The following is a 10741-nucleotide window of genomic DNA, read 5'->3' as shown; positions in this document are numbered from 1 at the left end:
AGGAAACCTCCAAATACACATATGAAGTTATTAACTTCCTACATTAGCAGTTCTGTTGAAGAAAACTGCTGGGCAGCCGGTCACATCTGGGAGGATGTCAGGTTCACATCATGATCTTAGTGTCGCAGTTTAGCCCAGAGCTTCACAAACGTTACATTTAAAGACTATTCAGACATTGTGGAAGGAATGAGACGACTTTTTGTATCTTTTAGTCCTAGTGCCAAGATGACAGGGAGATGGCAAAGATTCTAAATCTAAATTTTGGGAAAAGTCACATCAGTGCCTGAAGTTGGAATGAATCTAGCTCTTTCCATTTTCAGCCCACAGCTGCTGCTGCTGAAGCTCTCTGCTGCTGATCCTGCCTGCCTGTTCCCATCACACACAGGCGGACACAAACACAGGGCCACAGAAAGAGAAAAGACAAAGAATATGCATAGAGACTGAGAAGTTAGTCTTCATTTAAAAGAGAAAATTATATACATACATATTAAAAAAAAAAAACCCAGCCCTTCAGAACCTGCAAAATGTTTTAAACAGAAAAATTATCCAGAGAGAAGTATGCACAGGTCTAATTAAGAGGCGGACCCTCCAGCCAAACTGTGACTTCTCAAAACATACTGCGCTCATTCCAAGTGAGCACACTGCTCTTTTGGAAGGCGGTTTCAACTTACTATTCAGGACCCCAGGGACTGGTTCTGACCATCTGGGATAGAAGGACGTTAGGCAATGCAGCTATCTCCCAGGTGCGTGGGGCTGAGAGAGGAATCCGATGACAATGGCTTCCCCCTTTGCTGGGAAGGCACAGCAGGCAGTTTGTCCTTGATTTTCTGCTAGATTTATGCCAAAGAAAGCCGTTCAGGCAAGTGTTCTGGAGTCAGTGCCCTGCCTCTCCTCAGGGCTGGGAAGATTTCAGAAACTCATTTCAGGGAGCCGGGACAAAGCCAAGTGAATATTTATCAGCTTCAGCTTATTTGTTGCAGAGGAGGGCATGGCTACCGATTCTTTGTTGGCTGCAATACTCAAAAATGAGGATTCTGGAAACTACAAAACTTTCAGCCCCCTGAATGAGAAATGATTCTAAACTATAGTGTCCAGAAAAACAAATGAAAGCGTCCCCTCAGTATTCTGGGCAGGACTTAGAAAGATCTTAAAACGGAAAAGCCAACTTTCCGGTAATTGGGGCTGAACCTGCCATTTTAGGAGCAGCCCGTCAGACTCCAGGGACCAGAGTGAGTACTTTACAGGTGGGAATGTGGCCTCTTCTCAGGTGAAATGGAAATGCACCCCTCAACGACCAACTGTTTCCGCACAGACACACCTGCTCTCGGATTTCACGTCAGACATCGAAGGCCCTCTCGAGGCACAGGAAGAAACAGTGACAGCCGTGCCAGTCAAGATTACTCACCGAAGAGAAAAAGCCGAACGTCCCCAGGTCAGCAGGCTGACGAATGCTGACTATGACGTGGCCACCGCCATCGGCATCTCTGGCCCCACCAGGGACGGATACCGTTTGCTGATGACTACGTGCTTAGCCTACTCTGACCTGTGTTATCTTTCTAAAGTCTCTCAGCAGTTGCATGGTGATGACAAAATTATTTCCAGTTCACAGCTGAGGAAACTGAAGCTCAGAGAAGTTAAGGGACTTGTCCGACATCGAAGTTAATATGTGGTAGAGAATTCAAAATCGGGTCAGTGATTCTTAGTGAATCAACTTATGGTTGCGGGGGAAAGGATGGGGGGACGGGACAATCAGGGAGTTTGGGATGGACATGTACACACGGCTCTATTTAAAATGGATAACCAACAAGGACCGACTGCATAGCACAGGGAACTCTGCTCGATGTCATATGGCAGCCTGGATGGGAGGGGAGTTTGGGGGAGAACGGATACATGTGTATATATGGCTGAGTCCCTTTGCTGTTCACCTGAAACTATCACAGCGTTGTTAATTGGCTATATGCCAATACAAAATTAACAGTTAACAAAAGAGAGGCTTCAGCTCTTAACCCAGGAGTAAGAGGGCCCTGCAGCTATAATCCAGATGGAAGGGGACTCACATGGTCCCCCCCAAGCTGTCACAGTTCAAAGGGCAGGGGGCATTCTTGCAAAGTTCAAGATGACAAACCTTCCAGGCCAGGTCATGTGACAACCATCGGCACTAAAACTCCTTTAGTGGCAAGTGACACTGACGGCAGCTCATCAGGAAGTCATCAGTTCTTCATTCCAAAAAATATACCACAATGAACTATAAATGATTTTACACTGACACTTTCAAATAAAACTCGTCTCACAGAGACGTCAACTTCTATAGCTTTCATTTCCCAGTAGCTTCATCCTGCAAGGTCAACAGGTGATGGGTCAGGAGGGGCGGGGGTGCTATAAACCTGCAATGGTGATGGACTCCTCCACGGTCATCCAAGTCAAGCCACAAACTTCCACCGGGTCATCCGCTTAAGTCTGCCCACTCTCCCCCGGAGAACAGAAAAGTGAAGGAGCTTCACAGGTCTGCTCTTCTTCAACTTTTCACTTTCAATCAGGACATACATTCGTTACTAAAAAAAAAAACTGCTGAGAGCGCCATTTCATGGCCTCCTCGGCATAGGAATTAAACCGGATTCCCCTTCCCCAGCTTTCACCCTTCCCCCATAAGTAACAAGAGGCCATTTTTCTGAAGGTCGTCTGAACAATTTCAAAGGCTATAACAAATCAAAATGTTCCCTGCATCTAATATCAAACGGGGCTGATGCCAACACTTATTAGAGAAATCAGATTCAAGCTTCCCCCAGCCTCCTCGACCCAAACACACACACACATCCAACTTTGAAGTGGGAAGAATGCGGGGATCAGAAATTACCCTGGAGACAGCTCTGGCTGTCTTTGAAGGTTCCCTTTGATACCACCATTTCTTCTCCTCTCTTGCGCTAGGAGGCTAAAAGCTGCTTTTTTTTTTTTATTATTGATATGGGGTAATTAATGAAGCTATAGCATTAACATAACCTAAATCCCCTAATAAGATAAATTCAACGGAGACACTTGCATTTTTTTCCAGCTAGGTCTGACTGTGTGGAGTCAGAACAATGGCCAGGTAGTCAACCTGAGGCGGACTCTCAGCATGCTGAGTCAGGGCTCTGGGCTCCTCCCTGACAACAGTGCAGAGCAGGGCGGCAAGTCTCAGCAGCATTTTTATATTTTATTAGAGGAATTACTCTGCTGGTGCTTGGCATCAGAAGTCCGCATCCAGGTAAAGAGGACGGTCGGGGCGGAGGTGGTGGTCGTTAGCGCAGAGTGACAGGTAGGCTTGGTGCGACTGTAGTGGGTGGGGGCGGGGAACCTGCCAGAGCTGGGAATTGGGGGTGACTCGGAGCCACTGTTGTGTCAAAGCAGCTAAGTAAGCCTTTTAGAAGCTGGTTGCTCTGGATCTGGAAGACACAACTGCAGAGACAGGAGGAATCCGGACCCTTGGAAGCTGAGGCAAGGCTTTCCAGGCCACAGCCACTGGGTCCGGGCGGCGGCCCACCCCAGGCGAGCGCTCAGGCACCAGCTCAGCAAATGCAGGGCTGTGCCTCTGGAACAGCACAACTGCAGGCGGAGACTGGCTCTCACAGACCACACCTCGAGCGCCAGTGTCCTCCGAATGCCACGTTTCATCTGGGATGCGCCAGACGGTTCAACACACAGACAACACTAATGCAAGTGTATATAGACACTGAAGTTCACATATACCAGGATCGCTTCTAAAAACAGAACACGAATAATGTCTGCATGACTTTCTTTTTATCATTTGTAAAGTACTCTGAAAAAAAAGGGGAGGTGGCGCTGATTAAATTGGCGAGGCGCAGTTTCTGGGCAGAGCAGTCATGTGAGTGCTTCTCTGCCAAATGTGGTAGATGTGCCTTTAAAACACCAAGTGGACTCCACCCTCTCAGCCCTGCTCCTCTGACTTCCTCTGACCCTCCTCTGGATCCCTGCAGATCACCGGGGCCACTGTAACAGGGAGCAGGGGGCCTCCCGAGTCCCCTCTGTGAAATGGCTCGGGAGAATTCAGGCTCCCGGGCACACACTCACCTTCCTTCTGGGGAACAGAGACCCACGCTCCTCTCTCACCAGGAAACTGGCCCGTGTGTACCTGTGTGCCTCCTCTGTTCTTTCCTTATGACGAAAGACCCTGATGCTGGGAAAGACTGAGGGCAGGAGGAGAACGGGACAACGGAGGATGAGATGGCTGGATGGCATCACCGCCTCGATGGGCATGGGTTTGGGTGGGCTCCGGAAGTTGGTGATGGACAGGGAGGTCTGGCGTGCTGCGGTTCGTGCGGTCGCAAAGAGTCGGATATGACTGAGCGACTGAATTGAAGTGATGACGTCAGTCCCCGCTGCTTTGTCTAGTACCCATCTCTAATTTCCATCTTTGTTTCCTGTCTCTAATTTCTGACTCTCCACTCTTCTATCCCAGCTAAAGCATTTTCACATCCCCAGGGGGCTTTTTCATTATCCCCTCCCAACACATTATTACTCTCCTGTGCTCCGGGCCCTGATGTGTATCCACAGGAGGGAAAGGCACTCTGGACAGAGCCTGGGCCCTGGAGGAGCTACTGGCAGAGGGAGGTTTGAGACCCGGCTCCGCGCGTGACTGGGGGCAGCCACTTTGCCACTCTGGGTCTCAGGTTCCTTATTAGGAACATGAGTCTCACAGTGGTCCCTGGGGTTCCGTGGCCACTGGAGGTGAAGTTTGCTTTGTACAAGGCCTATCAGAACACACATGGAGTACACCAGTATTTCTATTAATTATGAGGTAGACACGTCAACAAACAACTAGGATGTGCTAGTTCTAGTACCAGAAAATTATTGTTCGAAACACTACGGAGGTAAGAATGATGATGCTAATTTGTGCAATAAGTTGAGGGAAACCCAGGCCTGCCATCTCTGGAGCCCGTGTGCATAGAAGAGGCCTCCAGGGGAAGGGGGACAGGACGAGAAGAGAGATGGCATTCGGTCAGTGCAAAGGGAAGAGTAAGTATGTCAGGAGGTGCAAACATCCCAGGTCAAGGGCGCAGAGCAGGTGTTAAGTGTGTGGAAGAACCTGGAACGTCCTGAGAACCACAAGGAGTGCAAAAGGCTGGAAGGCGAGACAAAACGTGTGCAGAGAACGACGGCAGATGAGGTCAGGACAGGGGGCAGGCGCCAGGATCACGAGGCATTTCTAGGTCTTGCTAAGGGGTCTGGATTTTATTCTACAAGCCAGAGATTTCAGAAGGGTGTTTTGCCGAATGCCAATGTCACAACACGCTCCAAGAATAAAGCAAGAAAAAAGACGGATGGTCAAACTGGTCAGGAAAAGACTGCATACTACATACCCGTCTTGGGAGATTCACAAAACACACGGGCAAACTCCAATCTCTAAGAATTTCTACAGTAAAGAGTCCCACTGAACTTTCTCTAACCCCGAGTTTCCCAAACTCTTTTCATTACGGACTGCTTTGTGCCCAACGTCTACTTACATGCCTCTTTTCTGCTCTGGGCAATGCGGGGATGGCAGAAAGCAAGAAATCACCCCCTTGACTGTGTATTCCAGGAAGACAGCTCTGGAGGCCAAGTGAAGGACAGACGGGGGAGGGGAGCAGGACTAGACACAGGAAGTGAGGAGGCCAAGGCTGCAACTTGGTGGAGAAACAAGGAGAACTGAGGAGAAGTGGAGATGGACGGGAGGCGCCCGGCTGCAGGGATAAAGAGGGAGACTCGCCAGAGCCTGCCAACAGACTCTGAACGGAGGAGGCAGGCCTGAGCAGTTGGCTGGCACAGTCACCCTGGGTGAGGACTGCCCAGGGGCGTTGAGGCTGATTTTGGACAGGCTGAACCTGAGGTCCAGCTGGGGAGGAGGTCTGACTCTGACACATATCAGTGGGGATCTCTACGAGGGGTCGCGGGAAACCACAGGGACACGAGGGTGACTGAGAGGCAGGAGTGTAGCAGGGAGGGAGCCCCTGGGGAGTCTGGGAGTCATGCAGGTAGAGGGGAGGAAAGGAACTACCTCAAACAGCTGAGGAGGAAGAATCAGAAATTCTGGAACATAGACACTTGAGACCGTTCCCTAACTACCGGATTTAAGTGCAGAATAAAAATAATACTAGTTATCACTTACTGAGTATCAACTAGGTGGCAAAGCCCTTGCAGGACTTTGGACACTTGCAGTATGGGGCAGTTAAATAAATACCATGTGAAGACTGGTGTGGGAACCGCTACTCCTTGTGCTCTGAGTTCAGAGAATGCTTCACTTGTGTCCTGAACGCAGCTGCTCTTCTAGGACACAGCTTTTGTGTTTGTGAGTCATCGGAGTGCACGGGCTGGGACTCACACCAGGGGTGACTATGAAGCTGTCAGTCACGAACAGAGGCCACAAGAATGGCCACTGACTCGGGCTCTGGGCCAGGGTCTCCCCCGACCCAGTCCTGCCTCTGCTGTTGCGAAGGATTTCTTGCTTAGACTCGCCATCAGAGTTGACGAGTCACGCACAGCATGGCTCATGCTTGCCCCGATTATCTACTTTATTCCCCGCCCTTGCTCCAGAGGCATTTTGGTCTTTCCAAAAAGAAGGGGGAAAGCTTCCCTTGAGGAATGCGTTCCTCTCCATGGGGAGATTCATGAGAACTCAGCAGGGCCCTGGGGGTGAGAGTAGCTGCCCACGGTGACAACACTGGAACGGAATGTGGAAATTCGAAAATGCTGGGCTCCTTGATCAAAATACAGACCTCGTTACTGTACGGGTCACACCTCTTACATAATGCACAGGTATGTGCTAAGCTACAGTTGTCACCTGTTTTTGGAGAGTGTCCTGTCCTCATTATAACGTGGCCGTTGGTACTAACAAACTTTTACATTTTAATGGGATTCATGAAAAGAAGGGAAAGCTCTAGGGAGAGGGGAAGACGGAGGCTCAGCGCCAGAAGTAACCAGGGCGTACCTGGGTGGGTTTCTCTGGAAGAATGCCCATCACGCTCTGGAAGCACACACAAATGAAGCCTGCTGGCTCCTATTAGCATCCTCTCGTGCGTGATCTCCGTATGGAGAGTGTGCAGTCCAGAGGAATCAGGGGTTCACACGGGTGGGCGCCCCATGAAGCAGCTCAGCCATGGAAATAACTCATCTTTTTTCAACAGCAGTATTCAACATGCACTACTATGGACAAGCAACTTCTGGCGGACACCCCTTGGTTTTGAGGAAAAAGACGGTCGGCAGGCTGTGCATCAGACTTACTTGAATTTTCCTCATGGTTCCTGGAAAAGCAGAATGCTGAACCCTAGGCTACTGATGTGCTGCACTAGGCGGAGGGGGGAAGAAAAAGGAAAGAAAAGAAAGAAATCCATTTCCTCAGAAGACACATTTAATGAGGCAACTGGGGTCCAAGGTGATAAATTAGAAATTCAACTAAGGGTATCAGGCTTAAAGGAAAAAAGCAGAAGCTTGATGAAAAATGCAAGGGGAGAGAGAGAAATGTTTTTTTGTAAAGCGTTCGGCTTCACACTGATGAATCTGTGCTTGTTGATCATTTCAGCTATGATTGCCAGTGTTTAATGTCATTCATCTGGGACTCGACCACATTTGTTCTGGGATACAGAAAATAACGGAGGAAACAAAAGACGCCAGCATGCTTACCTTGCCATCTTCTGTGTAGACGTTCTCATTATACCCCTTCACTATCGTTCGGTCGATGAACAGGCTCCGCATGACGACGATCACTTTCAACACCTTTCCCAAGGTCACCTGGCAAAACACATGGGCAAACCTGAATGCTCACCTGTGAACATGCAAACCACACAAGCTGGGCAACACAGCGAGAAGCAAGCCACCTCTGTCTGCTTCTGAGAGACGCACCAGTGGACACGTGGAGGAAGGAAGGCATGGTGGTCACCCCTGTGCCAGCCTCCTAAGGCATTTAAGGTGGTACAGGTCCCAGCTCATCTAACTACCCTGAATTTACTTATAATTTTGACTTATAAACTCTCAGAATAAGTTCTAAATGTCTGTTTGCTGGATAAAGCAGATTTCCCTTTTTTTTTTTTTTTTAAAGATTACTTTCTTGAAAGGTGATCCTACGATGGTGGCCTTGCAGGAGTTAGTGAGCACATTTGTTTTCATCTGATGTAATGACCCTTCGTACACTCACGGAATATGTAGAGAGTGCAACACAGAGAGATTAGAGGCAGACACCAGATACCTCCTGGTTGAACTATCTATTTTAACAGCTGGTGGAAAAGTGGAGCAGCTCTGAAGGTACATGAAAAGTAGTTGAGTTTTATCTCCAAAAAGGAACATGATCCTGTAAATACATTTAAGTGTCTTTCCTCTCTTAGAACCTAAGTACCAGGACTTCCCTGGTGGTCCAGTGGTTAAGACTCTGTGCTTCCACTGCAGCGGGACAGGGTCAATCCCTGGCTGGGGAACTAGGATCCGGCAGGCCATGTGGGGCGGCCAAAAACAAACATTACCAACATCAGCTATAAAAAGCGCAGTTTCATATATGGCAGGGGAAAGTGGCTTCCCAGGTGGCTCAGTAGTAAAGAATCTGCCTGCCAATGCCGGAGGCACTGGTTTGATCCCTGGGTCGGAAAGCTCCCCTAGAGTAGGTAATGGGAATCTACTCCAGTATTCTTGCCAGGAGAATCCAATGGACAGAGGAGCCTGGCGGGCCACAGTCCATGGGGTTGCAGAAGAGTCGAACATGACTGAGAGACTAAACAATCACAAAGGGGAAAAATAAACTGATGCGCTTGTTGAGCAGACTCAGCCCTCAAGACAGTCAGCACCTTCCACTCTTTAAGGGGCTCACACAACCCTTCCGATACTTTGTCAGGCCTCTTCTTTTCATCTCCTAGAAGAGACCCTAAAGAAGGATCCAAACCAAGGCCCACTGTCTGGGCTGTTCTGTGAAGCTCTGACATCACAGCATTGGCTACAGGGAACCCTCTGGACTCAGACCAGAGTCTCCCCGCAAACAGCACTCCTAATGTTGCAACTCCAGCATGCAGGCCGTTTCTGGGGGTGTCACCTCCAGCCAGCCTTCCCTTATTCCCCATTTCCTACAGTTTTTACCCTCAGTTCAGTTCAGTCGCTCAGTCATGTCTGACTCTTTGCAACCCCATGAAACGCAGCACGCCAAGCCTTCCTGTCCATCACCAACTCTCAGAGTTCACCCAAACCCATATCCACTGAGTAAGTGACGCCATCCAGCCATCTCATCCTCTGTCATCCCCTTCTCCTCCTGCCTTCGACTTTTCCCAGCATCAGGGTCTTTTCACATGAGTCAGTTCTTTACATCAGGTGGACAAAGTACTGGAGTTTCAGCTTCAACATCAGTCCTTCCAATGAACACACAGGACTGATTTCCTTTAGGATGGACTGGCTGGATCTCCTTGCAGTCCAAGGACTCTCAAAAGTCTTCTCCAACACCACAGTTCAAAAGCATCAATTCTTCGGCGCTCAGCTTTCTTTATACTCCAACTCTCGCATCCATACATGACTACTGGAAAAACCACAGCCTTGACTAGATGGACCTTTGTTGGCAAAGTAATGTCTCTGCTTTTTAATACGCTGTCTAGGTTGGTCGTAACTTTTCTTCCAAGGAGCAAGTGTCTTTTAATTTCATGGCTGCAATCACCATCTCCATTGATTTTGGAGCCCCCCAAAACTAAAGTTTGTCACTGTTTCCATTGTTCCCCCATCTATTTGCCATGAAGTGATGGGACCAGATGCCATGATCTTAGTTTTCTGAATGTTGAGCTTTAAGCCAACTTTTTCACTCTCCTCTTTCACTTTCATCAAGAGGCTCTTTAGTTGCTCTTCACTTTCTGCCATTAGGGTGGAGTCATCTGCATATCTGAGGTTATTGATATTTCTCCTGGCAATCTTGATTCCAGCTTGTGCTTCTTCCAGCCCAGAGTTTCTCATGATGTACTCTGCATAGAAGTTAAATAAGCAGGGTGACAATATACAGCCTTGACTGTACTCCTTTTCCTGTTTGGAACCAGTCTGTTGTTCCATGTCCAGTTCTAATTGTTGCTTCCTGACCTGCATACAGGTTTCTCAAGAGGCAGGTCAGGTGGTCTGGTATTCCCATCTCTTTCAGAATTTTCCACAGTTTATTGTGATCCACACAGTCAAAGGCTTTGGCATAGTCAATAAAGCAGAAATAGATGTTTTTCTGGAACTCTCTTCCTTTTTCAATGATCCAGCAGATGTTGGCAATTTGATCTCTGGTTCCTTTGCCTTTTTTAAAACCAGCTTGAACATCTGGAAGTTCACGGTTCACATATTGCTGAAGCCTGGCTTGGAGAATTTTGAGCATTACTTTGCTAGCGTGTGAGAAGAGTGCAATTGTGCATTCTTTGGCTTTGCCTTTCTTTGGGATTGGAATGGAAACTGACCTTTTCCAGTCCTGTGGCCACTGCTGAGTTTTCCAGATTTGCTGGCATATTGAGTGCAGCACTTTCATAGCATCATCTCCACCCTACCGTCCCCAACAACAACAGTTTCTCTCCTTCATCAGTCCTGGGTGTCAATGAACATGACTAACACCGGGTTCCTTCAATAAAATGCTGAGTTGATCTCTATTTCTATATTCCCTCAGTGGTACAGATACAAAAAGGTTAAGAAAAAGACATGATACTTTTGTTTATATCTAAGAGAATGTTAATAAAAGCATCTCACATCTGCATAGTACTTTTAAATTCTGCTATACCACATAACA

General features: G+C 48.2%; 1 protein-coding gene across 2 annotated transcripts in view; it reads right to left on the bottom strand.

Annotated features, from left to right (window-relative positions):
• The window catches only part of MED27 (mediator complex subunit 27), a 216849-nt gene that overhangs the window by 22061 nt on the left and 184047 nt on the right, over positions 1-10741 (bottom strand). For both annotated transcript variants that reach the window (XM_069582151.1, XM_069582152.1), the window contains exon 5: positions 7651-7758. In XM_069582151.1, the coding sequence (XP_069438252.1) occupies positions 7651-7758 (108 nt within the window). The remainder of the gene's footprint in view (positions 1-7650; positions 7759-10741) is intronic.

The sequence above is a fragment of the Ovis canadensis genome, chromosome 3 (assembly GCF_042477335.2).
Source record: "Ovis canadensis isolate MfBH-ARS-UI-01 breed Bighorn chromosome 3, ARS-UI_OviCan_v2, whole genome shotgun sequence".
NCBI lineage: Eukaryota > Metazoa > Chordata > Mammalia > Artiodactyla > Bovidae > Ovis > Ovis canadensis.
The sequence above is the reverse complement of the archived record's forward strand: the minus strand, read 5'-3'. Positions and strand labels throughout refer to the sequence as shown.